This window comes from Microtus pennsylvanicus, chromosome 14 (assembly GCF_037038515.1).
Source record: "Microtus pennsylvanicus isolate mMicPen1 chromosome 14, mMicPen1.hap1, whole genome shotgun sequence".
NCBI classification, from domain to species: Eukaryota; Metazoa; Chordata; class Mammalia; order Rodentia; family Cricetidae; genus Microtus; species Microtus pennsylvanicus.
Genome location: NC_134592.1, coordinates 73,535,692 through 73,559,750, shown reverse-complemented (window position 1 = coordinate 73,559,750; position 24,059 = coordinate 73,535,692). Strand labels below are relative to the sequence as shown.

General features: G+C 42.8%; 1 protein-coding gene across 1 annotated transcript; it reads left to right on the top strand.

The window, feature by feature from the left end:
* The first annotated feature begins 1,122 nt into the window (after nt 1–1,122).
* Nucleotides 1,123–23,829, top strand: Sypl1 (synaptophysin like 1). Its single transcript, XM_075948796.1, has 5 exons — nt 1,123–1,402; nt 12,044–12,168; nt 14,718–14,925; nt 21,466–21,657; nt 22,804–23,829. The coding sequence occupies exons 1-5, from the start codon at nt 1,334–1,336 to the stop codon at nt 22,936–22,938; spliced, it is 729 nt and encodes a 242-aa protein (XP_075804911.1). The 5' UTR covers nt 1,123–1,333; the 3' UTR covers nt 22,939–23,829.
* The last annotated feature ends 230 nt before the right edge of the window (nt 23,830–24,059 follow it).

Genomic DNA, 24,059 nt, shown 5'->3' with positions numbered 1-24,059 from the left:
TCTTTGCTGTTAGTGTCGATCATCTTACCGTGCATGAAAACAGGTACTGTTCCAGCTCTCCAAAACTCAAGCTACTGAGGGAAGCCAGACAACTGAAGACTAGATTGGCCTCCCATTCTGGTGGGAGGAGATAGTGTCACCCAAGGCAAATCACGAAAAGAAGAGTTAACTTTACAAATAAAATAAAATAAATAAAACAAAAACTGCCCCAAACTCGGGCCTCGACAGGACAGTAGATAGCTTAGTATGCGGGACTGTAGACGGACTAGCGATACCTGTCACGCCGAGGCTTCTGCAAGCCAGTGTTCTTTCTCCTAATCGGACTCCAACAATTTTTAAAAGTAACGTCCGCAGAAACGTTTGGTGAATCACACTTTCAAGTACCCTTACACAAGGCGGGTTCGCCAGACGTCTGTTGTTTTGCAATAACTCATTTTAAGTGCCCACAACACGAGTGCGGCGTTATCTGCGCTCACACTTCATAAACCAGTCCCAAGGCTGAGAGCTCCGGGGAGAGCGTGGAGACAGAGGTGGGCGTTGCGGGGGCGGGCTGCAACAGCCACAATGGGGCATAGCAACCAGAACGCCGCTAGGGTGGAGGTCCGCGCTGCGCAGGCGCAGGAAGACCGGAAGCAAGGCTGGGGACCAGGGAGCGCGCGCGCCGTAGGGAGAGCGCGGGACCGGGCTACGGGGAAGGAGGCACGGCGCACGCATGGCTTCCAATAGCTTCTTAGTTCGCCAGCGGCTCAGCGGGCTGAGTCAGGTGCGGCCGGGGGAGGAGCCAGTCCTACCCAGCCGCCTCGTAGCCTTGTCTTTCCCGGCTCGCCCTCTCAGGCTTCACCGCGGCGTTCAACCGCCGTCGTGCCCCGCCTCGTAGGACGCCCCGCCCCGCGGGCTCTCCGGCCCCGCCCCGCAGGCCCTCAGACCACGCCCCATAGGGCGCCCCGCCCCGTAGACCATTGGGCTCCTCCTCATCGGACGCGCCGCCCCATAGGACGCCCCGCAGGCCCTCCGCTTACGCCCCATCGGGCGCCTCGCCCGCGCAGGCCCCCGGCCACGCCCCTCAGACCCTCCTGTCACGCCCCATCGGGCGCCCCGCCCCAGGCCCTCCGGTCATGCCCCACCCCATAGGACGCCCGCCCCTTAAGCCCTCCGGTCACGCCCCATAGGACGCCCCGCCCCGCCGACCCTCCGGTCACGCCTTCGGTCACGCCCTCGGCCACGCCTTGACCGCCCGCCCCGCCTTCCCGTTCTCGCCGCCGAGCTGCTCCGGTAGCGCCGCTCCCCTCCTCCGCCCCGCGTCCTGATTCTCTTCCCTCCTTTCCTTCAGAGGATGTCCGCCTTCCAGATCAACCTCAACCCGCTCAAGGAGCCGCTCGGCTTCATCAAGATCCTGGAGTGGGTGAGTGCAGCCGGCGACGCGGACCCCGGCCGGCCCCGCGCGGGGGGCGCCCGGCGGGGAGGCGGGGAGGCGGGGACCGCGCTCCCAGGCCGCGGGGCGGAGATGGCGGCCGGTGGCGTCGAGGTGCGGGTGCGCGTGGCTTGTCCCAGCCGCCTTTCGACGCGGAGGCGTGGGAGCGGCTCGCTTTCCTCTCAAGCTCCACCGCCAGCCGCAAAGGAAGACCGGACTTCCTGCTGCGGTCCAACCGAAACCGAGCTCCCGGAGGCCGGCGCCCTCCACGGCCGAGCCGACCTGCGCTGGCTCTTCGCTGGCGGGGTTAAAAATAGTGTGTGGGTCAGGGACGCGGAGCGAGGCCCTTTGCCCCACACGCATCCCGCCTCTCGGCACATTTAATACCTTGCCTGCCGAGGACATCGAGATGGTTTTCTCTTCTAGCAACATCCTGCTTGGAAAGTCAGCTCTCAGCCCTTTCCCTGGCAAACAATCATTAACATCAAAGGAGACTTGCTAGTTCGACCTTGGCCCTCGAAGTTAGTTTACCGAGCGCTGCGATCTGCCTCACACACTTCGTGGCCCACTATACAGTTCGGTGCCGGTTTTAAAAATTGTTAACTTACGCGGTTGGCATTTGTTTGCCCAGTGTGCCGTCAGGTTGTGTTTTTATAGCCAGTAACGTTTAACTCCTTCACAATTCATTCCAGTTCCCTACATGTGTTTTAACAAAGAACTTCAAGTTTTCCGACGATGCTTTGATTTTTCTATTTACACTATTTGCCACCAGTTTTATGAAAACTGGAACGGGTGCCGGTTTCTTGCATGTGGCAAAAGACACGTGACTTTTTGTACAAACCTAAGTTTATAAGAAACTTATTAATTTAATCCCCAAAGTATAGGCGAGAAATCAAAGAAATGTAAAGAAAAAAAATCAAGAGAAAATCCCTTACGTTTAGTCTCTTTGAAGTTTGCAATTCAGTTTAATAATTTAGGTTTTCACTTAAATGTATTTTGAAGTAGGGGTGATTTTGTTGCTGTTGTATTTTGAAATTATCCTTAAATGTAAGGAAATGCTATCTTCAGTTTGAAGACTTTACCACGCAGGCAGTAATTTTGTAATAAGACTGTATTGTGTTAATGGCGTGCTGAATATTTACCCAACAAATATTTGAGGCTGTCTATTTGAGCGCCGTGCTAATGATTGTTCTGGATGGCCTGGAGTATATAGACACCATATGGTAAGCTCTGTACTGAAGCTCCTTGTGAAGTGTGGTGGAGGACGGATGCACTCATTTGGGTGGGGACGCCGAGTGACTTTCTAGTGGGAGGCAGCATGGCTCTGTGTAAAGAAGTACTCGGTTGGAACATGGACACACTGGGCAAACGTATGGTTCTAGATGATTATGACAGGTAGGTTTTGAAGCCCTTGATCCTCCTGAGGTTTTAGGCTTAAAAACTGGCCCTTTGTGTACAAGTGTTAGGCTGTGTATTGGGTAGTGTCCGGTTACGCCCAGGGGATTCATTGCATTGTTAACAGTGTAAAAATGGCCAGCCACGGAGAGAGAGCTGTTGCTTTAGAGATTTACCTGTGCCTAACATGAGTTGTGAGGATCGGGAGGTCGAGAAGCTAAAATATAGAGAGAGAAGTAGCATTCTTGTGATGACCAGCCTTATTGTGCAAGTCATTAAGAGGAAGGGGAAATATTTGGATGGTTATCCAGGATATATTGTTGGCAATCCCTTCACATAATGTAAGTTGCCGTGTCCTGACAGCAGTGGCGTATATGAGCCTAACTGTTGAGTATACAGGTCAGCAAAGAAAGGGTTAGGGTGGGTGTTGAGAAACATCTTGACATCACTGCTAGAATTTCAAGTAAAGAATGCTCAGAAACATCAGGTGCTATGGAGCACTTGGGGAAAATCAGAGCCAAAGCGTGTGTCTTGTTTTTGTAGTCAGGAGGCTTGAAGACATTAGCAAGAGTAAAATCAGAAACCACCTTGGTGTAGGCTAAGGGGTGGGTGTCGGGGAAGGTGATGAACTCAGTGAAGGTTGACAGTTTTTGCGGGCACAGGAGAGTTGGTGGTGTTAGAAAGAAAAATGAAATGCTAGTTTCAGTCACAGCTCATTTGTTTAAATACTTTTTCTAGGGCCGGCCATTATCATGAGATGTGCAATAAAAATCTTTGTGTTTTCCGCCTCTTAAACTAGTAAGATTAGGACTCAGGGTTTAATCATTTTTTCTGCTTCATCCAACATTTTTTTCTTTTGGCTTTTTGAGGTGGGGTTTGGCTGAAGGAGCTCCCACAGCACGGTTTCTCTGTGTGGCTCTGGCTGTCCTGGAACTTCCTCTGTAGATCAGGCTGACCTCAAACTCTTGAGATTCGCCTATCTCTGCCTCTTGAGGGCTGGAATTAAAGGCATGCACCACCACTGCCTGGACATCAAACATGCTTAAGTGAATTTTTTTCCCCCAAGCTGCTAATACTGCTGATTTTTTTAAAGCCCAGATGTTTTACCCATCAGTCCATTTGCTTAATCAGTCAGTGCAGGTGTCAACATACTAGAATAATTAATGTCTTGGTGTTATTACAAAAGTAATTTTGACCTTTGTAAGTTAAGAGTCTTGGGAACTCTCAGGGGTCTGCAGGCTGAGATGAATGTTTTACTGTACAAAAAACATTGTTGGGGACCAGAAACAGAGTAGAGTAAAAGCCTCTGGGGGTATGATGTAGATATGAGCACTTCAGAAGGTAGGGAGAGACTGGGGAATTGACTCAGTGGGCAAAGTGCTTGCTGCAGAAACCCAGGACCTGAGTTTAGATTCCCAACAGGTAGACATTTGTAACCTCAGAGCTGTGGGATGGAGACAGCCAATGTAGCAGAAGTAAGAAGTTCCCGGTTCAGTGAGAACCCTGCCTCAAACAGTGCAACTGAGAACAACAGAAGGTGCCTCACAACATGGGCATGACCAAGATAGTGCACACCTAACAGCTGAGACTTGGGAGAAAAACATCCTGAAACATAGGAAGAAACCAACTTTTACTTAACTCAAATTTTATCAAGTGTTAACAAATTCTACTAGTTCTCCATAATAAAACATATTCCTGTCAACCCAGCCAGCCATATCAACAGTGAAGATGCTGATTTACTCCAGAGGTCATGAAAATAATTGAAAAGCCTGAAGATTATTATTTATCACGTGTGGTCAGAGGATAACATCCTGGAGTTAGTTGGTTTTCCTTCTACCATGTGAGACCTGGTGATTGGATTCAGGTCACGAGGTTTAGTGGCCAGCATCTTACAGCAGCTGACCCACTGGCTTTCAAAATGATTATAAAGTAAATATGTTTATATTCCTTGTACTCTGTACTCGACCAGACATGTTTAATGGTAAAAATGGCACAGATGCCAGCGCAGTGATTGAGAGTCAGCTGTGCCTCAGGAGTCTAAATCCCGCAGGGTTATGGAGGTGCGTGTGGAGAGGGGGAGTAAGCACTCTGATAGTGCTTCCTTTGCTCGTTCTAGGAGAGTAAGCTGAGATGTCAGTGCTCTCAGTGTTTGACTTAGTAAGAACAACAAAGGTATTTGGCTTTATATAGGAACACACATGCAGTAGATTCCAGGTGTGTTTCTAAATATTTCAGTTGGTTCCTTTCAAAACAAAATATTAAGCATGAAGAAATTTAAGCAGATAACTTTGGTTTGCTGATGACACTGAGCAGCAGTGAAGACCTGGAAGTGCTTTGTTCCCGCTCTCTCACTTAGAGGAGCTCAGGATCCCCAGTAGAATTCTGAGAATAAGCAAAGTACATGAATAGGAGACAGTACTGTGCCTGTCGATAGGATAGGTAGTTTACCGAAAATGTCGGGTGTCCCCAGGTTTTTCCTATATGAAAACATTTTATCAGTGCAAACATTTTTGCACAAAGCCCTCTATGCATCTGTAGTTTGGGTATACATTTTAATGATAGTACCTTAAGGCATAATGTACATTTAGGGCAAATTTACATTCATATATTTTGTTTTCTTTCGTACATCTTTGAGATAGGATCTCAGGTAGCCCAGGCTGGCCTCAAACTTGATTTGTAGCTGGTTCTGGCCTTGAAATCCTGATCTTTCTGCTCCCAACCCCTGAGTGCTAGAATTATAAATATGTACCACCACAGCTAGCTTATATTTTTTAAATCCTTGTATTGCAATCATTTTTTATTCTAGTTTGATAAAGTAGAATCTGTTTTTATCTCACAGTGTGACTTCCAGTTCTTTTATATGTGAATGTATTATCAGTCTACACATCCTAGCACATAGTTTCAGACCACCGATCCATTTTGTAAAGGCTCATTTGGTTACAGCTACTTTATTCCATAAACCTGTAGACAGGGATACTCACACTGGGATATATGAACACTAAAAACGAGAAAATGAGTGAGGTTATTGCTCTGTTCTTCCAGGTGTATGATTCAGAACATAGCTAGTCCACTGCATCCACATATGACCTTCTTAACGTGCAGGCCCAGCAGTAAAGTTCTAATTCTCTCTAAAACTATGTGAATGGAAGTTTAAATGTAGCTGGGCAGTGGTGGTGCACACCTTTAATCTCAGCACTCAGGAGGCTGGGCAGGGGGATCTCTGTGAGTTCGAGGCCAGCCTGGTCTACAAGAGCTAGTTCCAGGACAGGCTCCAAAGGTACACAGAGAAACCCTGTCTCGAAAAACTAATAATAATAAATTTTTAGAAAGTTAAAATGTTTAAGATGTTCGGCTGAAGAGAGAATCAGTCTCTTGTCTGTGCTTTCATTCTTCTTGGTTAGCGGAGAAAAGTGCGTTTCACAAGGGACAAGGAATTAGTGTCGTTTACTATAGACTGTGGGACAGACCATCGTGTTCAGAGCACCTCAGGAAAAGTGAGCGACTGAAAAAACAATAGTATTCTTACCAGGTGTAACATGCTTCCTGCAGATTGTCAGGACCCTAGAGAGCGAGCCAATCTGGAAAGCGCCTGCCCTGTTTTTAATGTCACTCCCGTTCTGTATGACTGCTTCTCTGTGAGAGTGTGATTCTGATATTGCGTTATCTTCAGCTTTCCCATGTGTGCTCAGGAAAAGCAGGAAGCCCAGGTTTATGTGCAGCATCCCAAGTTTAATGATAAATTCACATTTTAAAAATAAATACTGAAAGAATTATGCAAGTCTAGCATAGTCAGGTTTTCCTGGTGGGCAGCCAGTATATAACTTACTGTTTTGGTGGGGTTTTGTTTGTTTGGGCTTTTGTTATTTGAAACAGGCTCTTATATAGCCCAAGCTGGCCTGGAACTTGCTTTGTAGCTCAGACTGGCCTCAAACTCAGAAATCCGCTTGCTTGTGCATCCCAAGTGCTAGAATTAAAGGTGTGCACCACCACTCTCAGCTAGTATATAACTTCTAATCTTGGTCAGACATTCTGTACAATAAAAATAGAGTGTTGGTTGTATGGTCACTCAAATAATTACCTTGGGTATTTCAGTTATTATACATGTGCACCTTATTCCTTTTTCTGGGTAAAAAGAATACAAGAATTACTAGCATGAAAGCAAAACTTGATAGGATAGTACAGTGCTCTCTAATTTCTGTATTAACAAAATGCACAAGGAAAATTGTACTGGTAGAGCTAGTGCTGGATAGACTAGTGTCTGTAGGTCCAGGTCAGTGAATTAGCTAGTGCTGGATAGACTAGTGTCTGTAGGTCCAGGTCAGTGAATTAGCTAGTGCTGGATAGACTAGTGTCTGTAGGTCCAGGTCAGTGAATTAGTTAGTGCTGGATAGACTAGTGTCTGTAGGTCCAGGTCAGTGAATTAGGTAGAGATTCATGCATGCAGCTTAGCATAAATCCTGGCATGTTCCAGAAGCAGTAAAAGTTCAGAGTGTCAGTCATAACAGTACCTGACAGAGAACATGGTTCAGCTAAGTCTGGAGAAAAGGTTGTGGCTGCAGTAGCCATGCCATTCATGACAAATGTGGCAGGTGTTTAATTTGTTTCTTAATACAGACCTGAAAAGCATTGGAGGACTCCCTTTAAACCAGGCTACGTGATCAGGTTGCTATTTCAGATTAGTGTGACATCATTTCTAAAGTAACTTTGTCCAAAAAGTAAAACACAGCAAACAAAAGCATACGTTACAGAGTAATTGAATGTTGTATTAGCCATAAAGGTGAAGTTAATAAGTTACTGATGGTGGGTGGTACCACTCCTGTGCTGGCGGTCCTGGTTCTTTAAGAAGGCAAGCTGAGCAAGCCATGAGAAGCAAACCAGTAAGCAGCATCCTCCATGTGCTCTCCATCAGCCCCTTCCTCCAGGATCCTACCCTGTTTGAGTTCCTGTCCTGATTCCTTTGGTGATGAACAGCAATGTGGAGGTGTAAGCTGAATAAACCCTTTCCTTCCCAGCTTGCTTTTTGGTCATGGTGTTTTGTTGTAGCAATAGAAACTGGAGCTATGACAAGGACTGACTACATTCCCACCCCAGTTCATGTGTTTTACACTTAGAGCATGGTACACTTTAGATGGCAGCATGCACAGTTGAGCAACTGTTGGTGTCTGGTGGTTGTTTTCATTGGATGCTGTAGGGTTAGAGCCCACACAATGGAAGATGTGTGCTGATTGGAATAAAATCAGAAACAGCAAAAGTTTGTTGAGTGAGTCCAGTGAAAACCAGTGAGGGCCTAACCAAAGCGTGGTAGATGTGATACAAGCATCCTTTAAATGGTTCTAGACTAGATATGCTGGTGTAAGCCAGAGCATAGAAGTGGAGACTGAAGACACAGTTCTGTGAGCTGAAGGCCAGCCTCGTTTGCAAAGTGATCTTTATCTTTAACAAACTTTTTTGAAAGTTTTCATATTCTGTATAATCTTACACAACCTGTTGTTTTTTTTTTTAATTCAGCATTAGATTTCTGCAACTCCTTTATATTGATGTGGTAAGCTGTAGTTCTTGTAACTTTTTTCTTTATGGTGGTTTGTTTTGTTTTGATTTTTAAGAATGAGGGGCTAGAGAGATGGCTCGGCTATTAAAAGCACTTGTTTTTGTAAAGGACCCAGATTTGATTCTTAGCACCTGTGCGGCGGCTCACACCCATCCATGGTTCCAGTTCCCAGGGATCCATCACCCTGTTCTGACCTCTGAGTCACCAGGCACTCCTGTGGTACACAGACACATATAAGCAAAACTCTTGACTCAATGCACATAAATCTTTTAAAAAATGGTTTGCGGACACTGCAAGAGGACAGGCACCAGGATGGTAGCTAGGGAGGGTATCTCATTTGATTATACCTTTGCGCTGTAGGAGTGTGCTTCTACGGTCAGTTTTCCCGCTTCTTTCTCCTCTCCCTGGATATAAACAGTATTGCTGTGAGCATTCATAGAGAAGGCTCAGTATGAGAAAGAGTCTCCTTAGATCTTTGGCACCTTTTTGTTAGAGGTTTATTCATCTATTTATCTATTCTGTGTATATGAGTGCTCTATCTGCATATACAGCCTTATGCCAGAGAGGGCATCAGGTCCCACTGTTGATAGCTGTGAACCATCATGTGGTTGCTGGGAATTGAACTCAGGACCTCTGGAAGAGCAGTGCTTAATCACTGAGCCATCTCTCTAGTTCTGTGACTTTTTATTACAAGCATTTCATCTACTTTGTAGCTTGCTCTATATTCAGAAATTGACTTTTGATTTTAAATTTTCTTCTGTAGTTGAAATTAACTGTTTTATGGTTAGTGCCTTAAATAATTCTGCATGGTTACAGGTTTTCCTTTTTAAAGGCTTTTTCATTTTGGTTGTGGCTCCTTTGAGCCATGTATTGATTAGCCCTTTACTTGGTTATCTATCACTGGATAGTAAACTGCCCCAGCACAGCAACTTAAAACCACAGATATTTATTACCTCATGGTTTCTATGTGGAAGGAATCAGAGGCTTTAGGTTCAGGGCTTCTGAGGTTCTTGTCAGCTACTGGCCAGAACTGTATTTTAATCTTACAGCCTCTGGCTCTCTCATGACTGCTGGCCTTCACAGTTCCACTTCCAAGCTCAGTCATTTGGTTGTATTGGTCCCATGCCCTTTAAGTCTTCAAAATGTGACGGGGGGGGGGGGGTTGAGGGTATAGTGGAAGAGCACATGCCATAGCTTGCTCAAGGTCTTGGATTCAGTCCCTAGCACGTGGCATGGGAGACACGCGTTCTGGGTATAGTGGCTCCTGCCTGTGCTTCCAGCACTCAGGGGGTTATTGTTAGAGGAGGGCATGAAGGAGAACAGATTACATGCGGGAGTGAACATGTTTCAGGCAGAAGGCCCTGAAGGAGGTGTTTAGTGACTAGCCCCCAGATAGGAAGTGTGTAGAAAGTTAAGGGAAAGGGAAAATAGCAATCAGTGTAACAGAGTTAAAGACATGAAGGAAGTAAAGGGTGTTCGAGGGCTCAGCCCAGGGAAGGTAGTCTGCTCACACACGTGTGTTCACACTGCAGGGCTCAGCCCAGGGAAGGTAGTCTGCTCACACACGTGTGTTCACACTGCAGGGCTCAGCCCAGGGAAGGTAGTCTGCTCACACACGTGTGTTCACACTGCAGGGCTCAGCCAGGGAAGGTAGTCTGCTCACACACGTGTGTTCACACTGCAGGGCTCAGCCCAGGGAAGGTAGTCTGCTCACACACGTGTGTTCACACTGCAGGGCTCAGCCCAGGGAAGGTAGTCTGCTCACACACGTGTGTTCACACTGCAGGGCTCAGCCCAGGGAAGGTAGTCTGCTCACACACGTGTGTTCACACTGCAGGGCTCAGCCCAGGGAAGGTAGTCTGCTCACACACGTGTGTGCACACTGCAGGGCTCAGCCAGGGAAGGTAGTCTGCTCACACACGTGTGTTCACACTGCAGGGCTCAGCCCAGGGAAGGTAGTCTGCTCACACACGTGTTCACACTGCAGGGCTCAGCTAGGGAAGGTAGTCTGCTCACACACGTGTGTTCACACTGCAGGGCTCAGCCAGGGAAGGTAGTCTGCTCACACACGTGTGTTCACACTGCAGGGCTCAGCCCAGGGAAGGTAGTCTGCTCACACACATGTGCACACTGCAGGGCTCTGAAGTGTGGCAAAGAAGGAATCAGAATCGAGGCTGTTAGTGCAGACTCCAGCCGAGAGGTGATTGGATAGTCATCTAGATTAGGAGATGATGGGTAGGCTCCACATGTATTTTGAAAATAAGAATTATTGACATTTATTGAATTACTGAATTTTTAGTTATGATAGCACCCAAAGCAAAGTATTTTTGTTGTGGAAAAATTTAGAAGACAAAAAGAAATTAAATCTTGTATCTTGTGTTGTACTGAAAAATGATCACTATTAAAATTTTCATGTAAATTTTAGTAAAAATTTCTACGTTGTACCGTCTTTGTGTGTGTAGATGCGGATACATAGATAATGTATTGTATAAACATTCTGTATGTTATGAGCATGTTGCTATGTTATTAAATAATCTCTAATATTTTAGCAATTAAAAGTTTGTCTTATTGTATAAATGAATTCTACTTTATGTGACTCTCTAGCGATACGTAACATGCTTCTGGGTTTCCTCTCTTATAAGTAGAATTAAGGAAGCATTATTATATTTTTAAGCATATGTATTGAAACCCAAAAATACTTGAAAGTGATATTTCACACATTCATGAGTTAGAAAAGAGTCTCGTTCTATACAACTTCTTGTTTCCAGCAGTATACCAGTTACTTGAGCCCCAAACAAAAACACCTTTCTTTTACACCTGTTTAAAATTTTGATAGAGAAAAATGAGTCTTATTTGAATTTCTTTGCTTTGAGTTTTTGTTTTTTTGAGAAAGGGTCTCTATTATCTGTCTGTCCTGGAATTCTCTGCATCTATGTAGACCAGGCTGGCCTTGAACTCAAAGCACTCCTGCCTCTGCTACAATACCCCAAAAGTCTTCTCTGAATTTCATATTGTATGGGCTGGTGTATTTTATATACTAAGGAAAATAGACTCACATTTTGTAATGTTTTCAGCATACGGCTAGTATATTGGCTGGAGGAGTGGGAGGACCTCCCGCAACACCTTTTGTTTGTTTGTTTGTTTAAACAGAAAAAGGGGAAATGATGGAGGAAGGTCATTGGTTAAAAAAATAAAGAAACTGCTTGGCTGGCCCTCATAGGTTAGAACATAGGTGGGTGGAGAAAACAGAACAGAATGCTGGGAGGAAGAGGAAGTGAGCTCAGACTCCACAGCTCTCCTCTCAGGAGCAGATGCCTCAGAAGAGAGGCCATGCCCCGCTCCCGGGCAGACACATGCGATGAAGCTCCCACCCAGGATGGACATAGGCTAGAATCTTCCCGGTAAGACTGGTGCTACACAGATTATTAGAGATGGGTTGATCGGGATATCAGAATTAGTCAGTAAGGGCTAGAGCTAAAGGGCCAAGCAGTGTTTAAATGAATACAATTTGTGTGTTGTTATTTCGGGGCATAAGCTAGAGGGCCGGGGTGCTGGGGACGCAGCCCCTCCACTCTTATTTCTACACTTGTGAGACAGCATTTAGTGACCAGTGTACTTATGTTTTAATGACTTTTGTTTGGTATAGTAATGCTTCTCTTTTTTCTGTGTTTTGGTCTCGTTTTATGTAGTTTGCTTCCATCTTTACTTTTGCCACCTGTGGCGGGTTTAAGGGCAAAACAGAGATTCTAGTGAGTTGTCCTTCTAAAGGTGTTGTGAATGAGACGATCACAGCAGCTTTTGGCTACCCATTCAGGTGAGTTACCTTTTAATTGTTTATTTATTTATTCTGTCTGTGTGTATCTCTGCAGGCCAGAAGAGGGCACCAGACCTCATTACAGATGGTTGTGAGCCACCATGTGGTTGCTGGGAATTGAACTCAGGACCTTTGGAAGAGCAGGCAATGCTCTTAACCGCTGAGCCATCTCTCCAGCCCTTAACTTTTAATTGTTAAACAACTGTTTTTAACTCCATATTTAGTGTCTCGGGTTTCTAACAGCTGGTCTGAACTCAATGGCAAAAGCCTGTACTCTGCAGTCACAGCACTTGGGAAGCCAAGGCAGGAGGACATTCCAAGGGGATCTGGGGAGCAGACCCTGCCTGCCTCAGCTCTCACCACGTGAACTGGGACATATACTCCAGCATTTGCTCATAGAAGGTGGTAGAATCCTTTGGATTTCGATATTCACTTGTGAGTTTTTACTTAGACTGTGGTACAGACCAGTGCCTGTCTGTAGATGGAGACTGTTTGTTCCTGGACACCCAGATCCAAAATAATCACACAGAAACTATATTATTTGCAATAGTGTTTGGCCAATAGCTTAAGCATGTTTGTAACTTGCTCTTTCATCTTAAATTAACCCATTTCTATTATTTTATATTTTATCACGAGGCTCATGGTTCACCAGCAAGGTTCCTGAGCATCTGTCTCCTGTGGCAGCCACACGGCATCTCTCTGACTACGCCTACTCTCTCTCTTTCTCTCTACATCTGTTTGGATTTCCCATCTCGCTTTACTCTGTTAAGCCATTGGCTGAAAACAGCTTCTTTATTAACCAATGGCAGTAAAATATATTCACAGGTGGATGGGAATCCCACATCACCTGTCTGCAAACTTTTTCTGGTGTCTGATGCAGAAAATATACAAAGGGGAAGTTTATTACTGCTTTGGCCCACAGTTTCGAGAGGCTGTACCATGGTAGTAAGTCAGCTTTGTGACCTTGGGCAGAATCAAGACAGAGAGAGTTTGTGGCAAAGGCGGCTCTTCATCTCGTGGTGAAATAAGATGTCCCGAATGCCCTGTTTCCTCCAGCAAAGCCCTTGCTGACATCACTAGGGAGCCAAGTGTTCATTACAGGAGCTTACCTATGACTTATCATACTAAAGTCATAGCAGCGAGGCAGTTATGTGTGGTGGCACATGCCTTTAATGTCAGCACTAGGAGGGCTGCCTCAGTCTACATTACAGTTCCAAGGCAGCATAGGAAAACCCTGTCTCAAAAGAGAGAGAAAGGTAGAGGGGGATGGGGGAAGATCAGATGATCGCAGAGAGCGGACGTTGTCTTGACATGCTGTCATATGACAGTAGATCAGAAATGGAGGAAAATGGAGACTGTTGTGTTAGTGAGCAAACTCTGTTTATCAAGACACACATTCCGCATGCCTCTGCAGCTCCTGAACTGATAGTGTTCTGTGTCATTTTAAGACATACACAAAGCATACCACTTCTCAAGTATAAAACTCTGTGTATTTTATGTTTAGAGGACTTAGAGAGGCACAAAGCAGCAGCAGGTCTCTTTTCCACTGGAAGGTGTGTGGGGACATCCGTGTCTGAGTCTTCTCTGCTTGGCTTTACTTGATATCTCACAAAGACCAATAAATTGGAAGTATAATCTTTTAAGGATATTTTGATAAATAAAAAAAATTTAGGCAAGATTTCACTATATAGCTCTTGTTGGTCAGGAACTTGCTGTGTAGACTAGGCTGGCCCAAGAACTCGTAGAGATCTGCCTCTCTCTGTTCCCTGTGTGCTAAGACCAAAGGCCTGCACTGCTGCGCTCTGCGAATAAAATATTACATTAAAGGTCTGTATATCCTGAGAGCTCACTAATCTTCTAACCTTTTCTACCACTTACTCGTTTGGTTACAGTAACCGTCATCCTTAATGACAATTGGGTTTATGATTTACAAATGGGTAAATGTAAGGCAGTGAATTTTCTTGTAGCAACTGATTAATCAAGAGTTAAATATGATTTGTGGGCTGGGGAGATGGCCCAGCAGTTAAGAGCCCTGGCTGCTCTTTCCAAGGACCTAGGTTCAATTCCCAGCACCCATACATGGCTCACAATTGTCTGAATTCTACTTCCAGAGAGTCTGATGCCTTCCTCTGACTTCTGCAGGCATGGGCACACAGGTGGTTCACATACATGGATGCAGGCAAAACATCCACACACATAAGATAAAAATTAGAACTGGGCCTCCAGGTTGGTTGACAGTATCTTTTTTTTTAAAAAAAAAAAAAAAAAAAGGAAGAAGATCGTAATTGGTTTTCCTAGAACTAGTGGCCCAGACCTCTGCCTCTTAGAATATAAATAATGTTAAGACTGTTGGACTCCATTTACAGAGAATCTGTCATAAACCTATTGCTGAATAAATTGATGGGTCTGTGTCATATGAAATTTTTGTTTTATTTAAGCATTTGAATATTTTTTAAAAAGAGAATGTTTTTAGTATACTTGGGAATTTATTTTGAAATGTCAGTATTTCTCTGCTGGAGTCCAGCGGTTTGTGTATTTATTTTTTATAGGTTGAACCAGGCGTCCTTCCACTCGCACTCCAGTGGCAAGGTGTGTAATGTGAGTTGGGAAAAATACGTCCTCATAGGCGACTACTCCTCCTCTGCGCAGTTCTACGTCACCTTTGCTGTCTTCGTGTTCCTCTACTGCATGGCTGCCCTGGTGCTCTATGTGGGCTACACCAGCCTCTACCGGGAGAGCCGCAAGCTGCCCATGATTGTAAGTGATGGTGCGTGCTCTGTGGGAGCGAAGGAGAGCTCGCCTCAGTCATCAAGCTTAGTCCAGTTTCATAGCCTGTTTATTCTTAAGAGAGTTGGTTAATTTTTATAAACCTGGAAAGCTCTTGAATATTTGATAAATCCATAAGTTTTAAGTAGCTAAAAGTTGAGAAATTGATGTCTTTAATTTGAAGAGTTGCAGGTCTCATTTCTGCTTCTCATCTTTGTTCTCTTTCCTCAAAACCCCTTTTATGCCACTACCATTTTTTAGTGAGCTCTGTTTTCTTTATCAGCAAAGTGTGGCCCAAAGATCAGATCTGACTTTTTTAAATGGGACATTGTCTAGCAATACTCAACCCCTTATACATGCATTGCATATGGCTGCTCTTATGCTAAATTCTGACCAGATAATTCTTATATTCATTATCCCTGGTATCAGCGAGTTACAGCGGATCCTTTGAGATGCCAACAAAGGATTTGGACTTGAAATCTTCATACCTTTCTTAGAGCTTCAGATTCTGCTAATCTAGAAATAAAATAATCTTCAAGAATAAGGGAATAGGCTGTCCTTCCTGGATTATCAGGGGCAAGTCCAGAGATAAACCATGGTTTTGTGTCAGACCTCCACTATAAAGAAATAACTTTAAAGTCAATGTGGAGGGTCTTATGATGATGCTAGTCATTTGTATCTGTGAAAAAAGCACTGAAAAAGAAGGCTGCTTTAATATGAAGGAATTTTTGAGATAAGTTATACTTACCAATTTATTTTTAACTTTTGCTGCTTGGATTATAGAATGTAAATGGTAAGTAAAGAACAAAATCATTTTTTACACATGTATGTTTTCTATTTCCTGTCTGGAAAAGCAGAAGAAAGCTGGTTGTTTCCATAAATATTTGTGGCTCTTGACTACATTTTGAAGTGTTTATTCATTACAGATTAGGAATCTATAGCTTTGGACAGTTCAGGCTTTGCCTTAAAACGTGACTAGATTGATCATATTGATAATATTTTTAATTTTTTGCTTGTCTGTTTTGTTTTTCAAGACAGTGTTTCTCTGTGTAGTCCTGACTGTCCTGGAACTTGCTCTCAAGACTAAACCAGGCTCGAACTCAAAGAGAGCCAAAATTCTTCATTTGTAAAGGGTTTTTTGTTTTGTTTTATTTTGCATTTCGTTATACCAAAACATTCATTTTTACTAAATAAAGCAACCCTTTCTTGTATTTTATCCAATAACTTCAAAATTATTGCACTTAGGTCAGTATTAAGATTTAGTTTGTAGAGTGCTTTTTTTTTAATTGAGCTCTACATTTTTCTCTGCTCCCCTCCCTACTTCTCCCCTCTCCATCAACCCTCCCCCAAGGTCCCCATGCTCCCAATTTACTCAGGAGATCTTGTCTTTTTCTACTTCCCATGTAGATTAGATCTATGTGAGTCTCTCTTAGTGTCCTCATTGTTGTCTAAATTCTCTGGGATTGTGGTTTGTAGGCTGGCTTTCTTTACTTTATGTTTGAAAACCACCTATGAGTGATTACATGTGATAATTGTCTTTCTGTGTCTGGATTACCTCACTCAAAATAATGTTTTCTAGCTCTATCCATTTTCCTGCAGAATTCAAGATGTCATTATTTTTTCTGCTGTGTAGTGCTCCATTGTGTAATTGTACCGCATTTTAGAGTGCTTTCTTTATGATAAAAGTAAAACAATCTAGCTGGGTTTTTTCTGTATTTTTTTTCAGAAGTATTTTTCTGTATTAGAGTGATGTTATTGGTCATGTAGATGGTCATGTAGACTGTCATGTAGATGGTCATGTAGATGTGATGTTATTGGTCATGTAGTGATGTTATTGGTCATGTAGATATTTCACAGTTGGTTTCATCAATGGTTTTTGCTAGTATAACATAGGATGAGTTATTACTTTCTGTTGTTGTTTTTGAGACAGGCTGCCCTGCTAGCTAGCCAACGATAACGTTAAACCTTCTGGTCTTCTGTCTCTGCTCTTAAGTGCTGGGAATACAGGTCTGTACTACCAAGAAAAATGGGTGCTTCTTGTTTATAAAAGTAAAATTCAGGAGCTGGAGAGATGGCTCAGCAGATAAGAGCACATACTGTTCTTCTAGAAGGCCTGAGTTTATTTCCCAGCCCCCATATTAGGAAGCTCACAACTTCCCATAGCTCTGGCTCCAGAGGGATGCAGTACCCTTTAATGACGTTTCCTACCCTCCCTAGAAACACACACACACAATTTAAAATAATAAAAGTAAATTTTTATATACCCAAATTTTAAATATAACAAGTTACAAGTTTGTTGTTAATTAACATTATTCTCAATTCTGTACTAAAGTATTTTAAGTATTTCAGGTTCAGATTTTTGAGTCTAGGTTTTCTTTTTTAATATAGTACTTTTTTGTATAAAGTAGCAGATGATTTAATGGTGCAACAAGTCAGGAATATCACAATTTAAACACAGAAAAAAGGATTTCCAAATTCTAAAATCTTTGATGAATCTTATTAACTTACCAGTTGGAGCCCAGAAGCTGCAGGTTGCTGCACTGCAGACCTCAGGTGGAACAGTTGTCGTAGTCTGGTGTGTGGCAGAGTCTAGGAGGAGGGACCACAGTAGTCACTCAGTTTTTTTCCACAGAGTTTATTTTGTGCTCCATGTTTAGAAAAGTTACTACTTTTTGAGATAGGTGGATGTTATGCCTTAATCTAAGTGTCAGCAAATCAGATTTCAAGAGTGTAGCCTGTGGGCTGGGAAGATGACTGCCCTCGTTGGTAAAGTGTTTGCTATCTGAGCCTGGGGGCTGAGCTCACCTGAGTACAGGTGTGTAGCCCAGCACACACACACACACACACACACACACACACACACACACAGAGAGAGAGAGAGAGAGAGAGAGAGAGAGAGAGAGAGAGAGAGAGAGAGGAGAGAGAGAGAGGAGAGAGAGAAAATAAGCATAAGCAGGAGAAAAACAGATGTTTTAGCCAAGAATTCAAAAGGAAGAAAATAACTGAAAATTAAGACATTTGACATATTTTTTTGTCAAAGCTATTACTTTGTCGTTGAGGAAATGTTTTTAGTGTGACATTTTTATCAGGTTTCCAAAAGACAAGAAGTTGTTAGGAAATGTCTGTGTGCAGCAGTAGAGCAGAGGAGAGGGTCGGCTGCAGGGAAGGCAGGGAGAAGAGCTTGTGTAGTTAGCCCTTAGTTTGTCCTCTGAGCACAAATACTGTTCATTGTATGGTTAAAGGGAGGCTGGGGAGACAAGTAAGGTCTTTTAAAGAAGTTTGCATTCGTTTCCTTTTGTGTACACGTGTGTGCACATGCATACAGTGGTGCACATGTGGAGGTCAGGACAGCTTGCATGATCTGTTGTCTCCTTCGTGGATCTAACTCAGGTTGTCAGCCTTGGTGACGAGCACCTTTATCTGTTGCACCATCTCCCTGGTCCAAGATAATTAAAATTTAATTTTATTATTATTTTTTAAAGAATTCTTCAGTGATAAGCCTTAGAACTCATTTCTGGATTTGGATGAACTGATTTGGGCTGACTTCTGCTAAAATACCTGAGCAGATGCCTTGATATCCTCTATGTGTAGAGGAGCATCAAAGCTATTATTTATATCTAAATTCCCATTTAGTTCACAGGAAGACCACATAAGGCGAGACTTGAGAGAAACGTCACATTGCACAGACTCGTACTCTCAGTGTTTAGGTTTTTGAAACCTGTCCAGTGGGCAGTATTTTATTTCCCTGGCAGAAAAGATTGGATAATGAGATATTTCTTTCTTTCTTTCTTTCTTTCTTTCTTTCTTTCTTTTCTTTCTTTCTTTCTCTTTCTTTGTCTTGTTATTACTGTAAAAAAAAACTAAAGTATTAAAACCTTCATGTTTATTTTTGAGAATGTAATAATTTACAGGATTCAGTAGAAAACTGAACTTCTAAAGGTTCTGTTTCATCTTTTTGTTAATAAAATGAACATTGTCTTTTAAATTTTTGTAGTAGTTTTTTATTTTTGAAATTATAATTACATCACAACCCCTCCTCTGTATCCCCCTTACTCTTTCTCAAATTCATAGCCTCTTTGATTGTTATTACTTTTTTCCTAAATATATAACTAGAACTTGCTCAGCTCGTATCACGTTGTGTGTGGATGATTTCAGGACTGACCACTTGAATTAATGAGCAGTCAGATGATTGCTCCTACTCTGAGAGCTCCCTGTCTGGGCTTGAGACCGAGCCTCCTCCTTCCGTAAGAGCTCGTCTGCTGCTGTCATCCTTGTTCAGATCTATGAGCAGCCATGTAGTTTCTCTGACATTCTAGGAGGCGGATCTCACAGCAAACTCCTGTTCCTCTGGCTCTTATAGTCTTCTTGTCTCCTCTTCTCAGGATTCCTGAACCTTGGATGCAGGAGCTGTGTAACAAATGTATTGGTTGTGGTTTTCTGTGGTGTCTGTGGGTCTAGAGGTAGATATTAGAATGTAGTTAGGAATTAGAGTGGTTTATTTAGGCAAGTGACAGTTGTAGGTTACCGTCAAGATCCATCATTTCTCTGGCTCTGGGTAGTCGGCTAGGCTTCCAGTACCAGGCACGACTTCCCTCTTGTTGAGGAGGCCTTTGATCCAATTAACAGCTCTTGGTCTCTGCCCTAATGTGCACACGTGCCGTGCAGTCATTGTGGTTCACAGCAGAGCTGACTAGGACTGTTGGAAGTATGCACGGTGCCTACTGGACCATGAGAGCTCATCTGTAGGGAGGAGCCTTTCAGGTCAGCTGCTCTGCTCCCCTAGTGCAGGTCCTCTGGGTCTGTGTCAGAAATGCAGTGTTGTCAGCAGTGGGAACTCAGCTTGCATCGCATAGCCTGTAATGTTTGGAGTCTCTTGGACAACGCTGACCAACTCTTGGGCTTGGTGTTTCTGTTAGCAAGTCTATGGTTCTTGTCTCTTGAGGGAACATTGTTGACCTAAATAGGAAATTTCATTTATATTCTCATTCTCTCTCTCTCTCTCTCTCTCTCTCTCTCTCTCTCTCTCTCTCTCTCTCTCTCTTTCTCTCTGATTTTATGTGGTTAGATAATAATATGGTTCCTGATAACTTCAGACATCCTATTATTTTACCCTCCTTCCGTATTCCCTTCTTCCCTTCCCTAATTAAAGCCCCTATAATTTTTAAAAATTTTCTATATATAGGTATTTTGCCTGCATGTGTATCTGTGTACCCCATGCATGTAGGGCTCACAGAGACCAGAAGAGGGTATCAGATCCCTAGAAGCTGGAATTAGAGGAAGTTATGAGCCACCCTATGGGTGCTGGAAACTGAACTTGGGTCCTCTGGAATAACAGCCTCTGCTCTTAACCATTGAGCCATTTTCTAGCCCCTAATGAACATTCTTAAACTTAAGATTGGTTTGTGTTCTTTTTTTTAAACCACTTTAGTAATCCGTCTCTTGGAGAATTATTTTTGACAAGACTGAGAATTTTAACTGCACATGGGAAGGGGTTTATATTGTATATGCAAGGAATTATAACTTAGAATATAAGTAATTCAAGTAATGATGGGAGTGAAGTGGGTAACTGAAAAAGAAGAAATGGTAGGGTTGTTTATAGGTCTAAGCTGGGCCAAAGCCTTCTGCATAAAAGATGATGGATGGAAAACACCTGGTCTGGGAGCGCTCCCTCAGTCCCCAGCATTCTAATTCCCAGGAAGCAGAGGCAGTTGGATCTCTCGTAGTTCCAGGCCAGCCAATGCTACATTGCAAGACTGGGTCTCAAAAAACAAAACAAACTAAAAAGATGATAGAAAGTGTTCTTATCGTTTCAGTAGGGGAAAGGAGGACTCAGTGTATTCCTGAGATTGTGGTGTCAATTTAGAAAACTTGACCTTTCTGCATAAGCAGTGGACTTCAGGGCTAGAGCGGTGGCTCAGCGGATAGAAGCGCTTGTGAGAGCTGGGTCTGAGTTCAGATTTCCAGCACGCATGTGATATTTGGGCGAGGGCATGTGTGTTATGTGCAGAGATGATAGGTGATCCTGGGGCTTGCTGGTTAGACACCTGTCTGAACTGTTCTCCACGTGTGCCTGTAGGCGTGCACACACGTGCCAAAATTATGTCTGGACGATTACTGTGAGGTCAAGACTAGCAAAACCCTGCCTCAGAAATAATAAAATTTTAAGTTGTAGACTTCTCTGTTTTTTCGAGACAAGGTTTCTCTCTGTAGCTTTGGAGCCTGTCCTGGCACTTGCTCTGTAGACCAGGCTGACCTTAGCTCACAAGGATCTGCTGCCTCTGCCTCCCAAGTGTTGACTCTAAGTTGTAGACGTCTAAGGAGATGATTAAGTCTTACTGTGTCTCTGGCATGGTGCTCTAGAAATAGTAAACACCAATAATGATTAGACTGAATGCGGCCTTTTAAATAAAGTCTATCATGAGGACCATCGATACCATGGGATCAAACATAATCCTGATTTCTTTATTGCTTATAGGAATTGTGTTGCTTTTAAATTGATTGCTCACTGACTGGAGCTTATTTTTGCTCTAGGACTTTATTGTTACTCTTGTTGCCACTTTTTTGTGGTTGGTGAGTTCCTCAGCCTGGGCTAAAGCTCTTACAGATATTAAATTAACTACCGGACAGAATATTATTAAGGAACTTACTCATTGTCAGCAGCCATCAGAAGTCTTGTGTCAATTTGACTCTGTGACTAGTATGGGATCCCTGAATGTGTCTGTGGTAAGTATCTGTTGCTTGCACAGTGTGCTTCATTTAATAGAACAACATTGAAGAAAGTAACTTTTAATCATCTCTGAATAAGTTGATTCTTACTGAAACATGTGGGTTCTAGGGATATATATATATGAAGTGTGACCTGTAACCAAGGTAAAAGACACTAACAGTGGTAACTTTTGTTGAAGTTTTGTGCTAGCCACTGTGCTATAGTGTCTGAGTTACTCAGCTACTCTGAGAAGAATATGAAAAGCAGTTGTTAGCTCCGTTATACAGCTGAGAAATGTGTTAATGTTCCTCTGAGGAGACACAGCTTTTGAACCAATTCTGACTTTGCACTGTTCTCTTAAGTCTGGTTTACTTAGAGAACATAGAACTGACATTTTTAAAGTTTCTCAAATCTGTAAAATTTAATATGTCTGATTCATTAAATATTTTTCTACTGTTCATCAAACTGAAATTGCCAATAACGTTGAATATTTTCTGTTTTGGAAGACTTGCCAGAAAATACTTTTCCATAAGATGAAATCAGTATTGCTTTATAAAGCAGTTTACCCATGTTCTTGATAATAACTCTGATGTAAAAGCCGATATTTGTAGTTTGTATCAACAGGCAGGGCTGTGAGTACACTTACACAGAAAAGGTAAAGCTTGGTTCCTCCACTTCTCACCCACTCTTATTCCTAAGTCACCGTCACTGATGCTGAAGGACCTTGTTAAATACGGTAGTTAGGCTTACTGAGTCCTGCCTGCATGTTGGTCAGTGCAGGGTGTGGAGAGTACACTTCTGGCTGCAGCTGTTGGAATAGCGGAGGGCAGTCAGAAGAGGGAGGGAAATGAGGTTCTAACCATTCGGAATGGAAGAAAAGTGAGAACCGTGCAGGTGCAGACTCAGCTTCCTGTTGCCCCTCCTCACTCTGGGTACCAGAGTCTAAAGTCGTTTTTCTCAAATGGGAGCCTTTGTGCAGAAAGAAAAGGTTGCCATTTCTTGTTGTTTTATGTTACAGATTTAGAGGTTAGTTGGGTATAATAAATTATTATGCATCCAAAATTTGTACGATGGGCTGTATGTATAGACTTTGTCTTTTATTCTAATTTGTATGTAGTTTAAAGCAAACATTCGATTTTTATATTTGTTTCCCTCTTTCATAGATCTTTGGCTTTCTGAATATGATACTTTGGGGAGGAAATGCTTGGTTTGTGTACAAGGAGACCAGCTTACATAGTCCATCAAATACATCAGCTTCCCACAGCCAAGGAGGCGTCCCACCCCCTTCTGGAATATAACTAAATATACTGTATGAAATGTGTGCTGTACTATGCTTTGTTGCCAACATCTTGAGAAGCATTATTGTTTCTAATAAAAAGTAATGTTTTTTTCAGTAAATTGGTGGGTTTAAGATTTTGCTGCTTTCCTATATAAAACGTGCCTTTTCTAGAAATGTAAGATGTAAATGTATTTGTACATGTAAGTTTGAACATTCAGGAACCTGTTATGAGATGATACTTATTTTTAAGTGAACAGTAATTTCACTAAGTTACCTTCTAAAGTGTTTACACCTTAAGCCTTAACATAAACCTTCATTCAGAAAAGTTATGTCATATCATAACACAGGAAGAATGAGTGTGGAATATACACTACTCTTAGCTTGTACACATCGTATCCCTAAGGCTTGGCTTGTTTAAGGAAACCTTGATTGCATAATTTGTATTTAGAAAAAAAATTAGTACAATTTTATATCTGAATATTGTTCATGTTAAAAAAATTGAATTGCAAAGACTGAGTATATATTTTAAATGTTTTTTCTAAATGACCTGCTATACTTATTACGTGTACTAAGATTGTCTTAGGAGCAAGGACTTGGAAATTCTAACAAACGTGTGGTATTAACTTGGCGCTTCTGTTGCAATTATTTCTGGTGGTTTCTTAGGCTTGCTATGTTAGATCATCGTTCCCAACAGTGGCTTTATATATGTAGGCATTCTCAGTGATCCTTGTTTGATGTCCTTGTTCATGCCAAGGGATAAAAATCTACCTTCTTCTACAAGACCCTGGTTATAGGGTCACTAAAAATTAAGGTTGCCTTTTACTTTTGAAACATTCAACATTGAGTCAATGAAGTTGCTTCTCCTGAGTCTAACATTGATATGGTGAAAATAAATGCTGTTCGGATTTCATACTTCTTAATATTCATTCTTATTCCACAAAAAGATGATTAAGGAATTATGCTCATAAAGGAACCTACGTAAGCTGGATGTGTGTGTGCTGACCTTCCACACACACTGGGGTATGTTCAGAATACACTGCTTTTGTTTCTCAGCTTTTTGTTGTACAGGGATCCAGACTTCTGTTCTTACAGGGAGGCGTGCGTATGAAGCACATCATGAGAAAATGCCCTATTTCTGTT

Bases quoted from the DNA above. Each gene is read 5' to 3' on its own strand.
- Sypl1 (XM_075948796.1), top strand. From the start codon at position 1,334: ATGTCCGCCTTCCAGATCAACCTCAACCCGCTCAAGGAGCCGCTCGGC. The intron at 1,403-12,043 runs GTGAGTGCAGCC...CGTTTTATGTAG, and splicing joins TCATCAAGATCCTGGAGTGG to TTTGCTTCCATCTTTACTTT. The intron at 12,169-14,717 runs GTGAGTTACCTT...TATTTTTTATAG, and splicing joins GCTTTTGGCTACCCATTCAG to GTTGAACCAGGCGTCCTTCC.